The 2,685-nt window shown below is 34.9% G+C and overlaps 1 protein-coding gene across 1 annotated transcript; it reads right to left on the minus strand.

The window, feature by feature from the left end:
- Positions 1-610: 610 nt before the first annotated feature.
- RpS20 (ribosomal protein S20) lies at positions 611-2,582 on the minus strand. Its single transcript, XM_022058366.2, has 4 exons — positions 2,422-2,582; positions 2,192-2,291; positions 1,026-1,225; positions 611-723 (listed from the first exon to the last, which is right to left on the minus strand). The coding sequence occupies exons 1-4, from the start codon at positions 2,422-2,424 to the stop codon at positions 667-669; spliced, it is 360 nt and encodes a 119-aa protein (XP_021914058.1). The 5' UTR covers positions 2,425-2,582; the 3' UTR covers positions 611-666.
- Between the last annotated feature and the right edge of the window lie 103 nt (positions 2,583-2,685).

Genomic DNA, 2,685 nt, shown 5'->3' on the forward strand with positions numbered 1-2,685 from the left:
ACAGAATAAAAGGATGTCCTCCAAACACCAATAGGATCAATAGTACAGGAACTGGAATATGAAAATTTGTAAACTATTCTACAACAGAAAACTAAATTTGCTGCCATTGTCCAGGAAATAAAATAATTGGGCTTGACCTGCCAGTAACACATCCAAATTTTCAGAAACAATCTTCTCATTAAATTTAATCAAAACCCAGAAGTTCCAGGCATCAAATGTTGAGACAGTTGCATAAATCAACATGCAGTCTCTTCAAAGTTGCGTGGTCTATGCTGAGCCACTGTGTATAAAAATATTTCCTCATATTTGAGTTTTAATATAAATAAAAAGAAATATCCAAACATAAAAATACAGAAAGATTTCTATGAAAAATTGTGCCACAGACAAACGCCAAAGAATGGATAATTGTAGTTTTATCATATGATCTGTGAATATGTTATACTGTCAATTCATATGCTTCCCACATCATATACAAATTTTCTTATTCCACCGTATTCATAAATGGCTAGAATAAGGGACTTCAAACAGGTTTAAAGGATTATATATATATCATGCAAGTCACATTGAAAAAATAAAATTAGTTAGAAAACATAGGCATAGAATGGAAAAATGAAGTACTGAATTATCTTTAATTACATGTTCATCATTTCTTTATTACAAAGCACCTCATGCATCTGCAATTGTCACCTCTACCTCCACTCCAGGCTCAATGCTGATAGATGTCTGAAAGTAGTTAAGGTTTACACAATGAACCTGAAATACCATTCTAAAACATCACACTTTAAATCTTGTGAAGCAAAGCAGCAGGACAGAAAGGTTGCTGATAGCTGGTTATGCACAGTAGGAAGTCAACTGCAACCACTGTAATACAAATGAAAACTTCTGTGGACAAAGTCAAGTGGACATGTAAAAGCAAGTACTACTACTATTAATTATATAAAAATATAAAGCTTTGAGATTGGGAGCAAGTATTATCACCTCTCATATTATCAACATTTATGCTGTACTTTGTAAATAAAGGATACAATCTGCTTCACAATCTCAGAAGGACTGTGAAGATCTATAACTCTCTTGTGAATCCTCATCTGAAAACGATCCCAAGTTTTTGAACCTTCACCACAAGGAGTTTTACGTGTTGTAATGCGCAGGATCTTTGTTGGCATTCGGACAGGACCCTTCACACGAAGATTTTGTTTCTTTGCTCCGTTGATCAAATCGGCACAAACTGCAAAACAATGTTACATTTTATAAGCAAGTTCTCGTACTAGCATCATTTCCCACTCTGGAATCATTACTGCACTTTGGAAAAATGGATAGAATAGAAACCCAAATAATGAGAAGCAGACTGAGATGGTTTGGAAATGTTAAAAAGAACAGATAAGCATAGAATACCAAAGAGATTATAGGAAATGAAAAGTGGAAACAGATCCACTAACAGACCATGCATATGACAGGCCAATAGAGATAAAAAGAGAAGGATGATAATAATAAAACAATGTATTAAGAACTAAATTACCAACTCCATGCCAAGATGAAATGAGATCTCCGATTAAAGTTTGGAGATCCTGGGCATCTTATTAAAGATGCCAGGTCTTGAAAACAGCTCTTCCAAAGGCTAACACACTAATTCGTATCTTGTATAAGTAACTAGTGCAATGCAAGAAACAGAAGCACTTCAAATGTTAGTGTTTTTGCAAGTAAAATTGTCTGCAATCAGATTTGAACATGGCACCAATAAAACACAAAGCCAATGAACAAATAACATAAAAATAAAATAAACACCTGCTTCCCTTGCATTTCTAGCTTCACCAATACAGCACAAATAATACAATGATATTGTAAATATTTTAACACATGCCATTATTCTAATGATTTTCTTTTAGATGTTAAACATTCTTTTCCTGTTGAATTTCCTCAGATGATAACTCATAGGACATGATGGAATGAATGGACTCTTGCTTGGCATAAGAATGAATACTTTAGTAGTGGGACTGTTAGTAGAATTTAATGATGTATTTCTGCAGGACTTTCTCGATTCACCACTAACAAATAGAGAATCCGTAATGCATAAACGCAGCTCCATTTCCTTTACAATTGAATGACTAAATTCGAAGGTTGCTGGCAGTTTTAAACGACCACATAAAAAATGTATATCATGAATTTGCTAACAAGTAATTCAGACTGATCCTACCTTTTTCCAAACTCCTCACATTTCGTGAAGTCAAAGTAATGCGGATTCGATGAATCAGCGCTGCTTCAGTCCCTGGTTTTTCTAGATCCTTGCTGAAAGACTACCAACAAAGATAACCAGAATAAATCTTTATACACGTTGCACGTGTTCGATTAATATGGTAGAATAGGAACATCCAGCTTGCGGCTTTATATGTGCATGTAACTTATAAATTTGGGTAATAAACGTACCATATTTAACAGCTACTAAATTCCTGGTCGAGATAATCAATTTCTTGGCTAAAACTGATCAGCGCTGAACCAGAGGAAATTCAGCACCACACGTTACCACATATTTCAACAAAGTGGCAGTTGGATGAAAGAGGAAGTATGTTGCCGGATGTTGCGACGCACAAAGTACATGATGCCCAACTGTGAAAAACAATTATCCTCAATCTCTTTCCACACACACAATTAATGCTGACCCATGGAAGAGTTAAAATAGATACGAAGACT

The sequence above is a fragment of the Zootermopsis nevadensis genome, unplaced genomic scaffold (assembly GCF_977971745.1).
Source record: "Zootermopsis nevadensis isolate Lab colony 2312 unplaced genomic scaffold, Znev_1.0 Znev_ptg000004l, whole genome shotgun sequence".
Taxonomy (NCBI): domain Eukaryota; kingdom Metazoa; phylum Arthropoda; class Insecta; order Blattodea; family Termopsidae; genus Zootermopsis; species Zootermopsis nevadensis.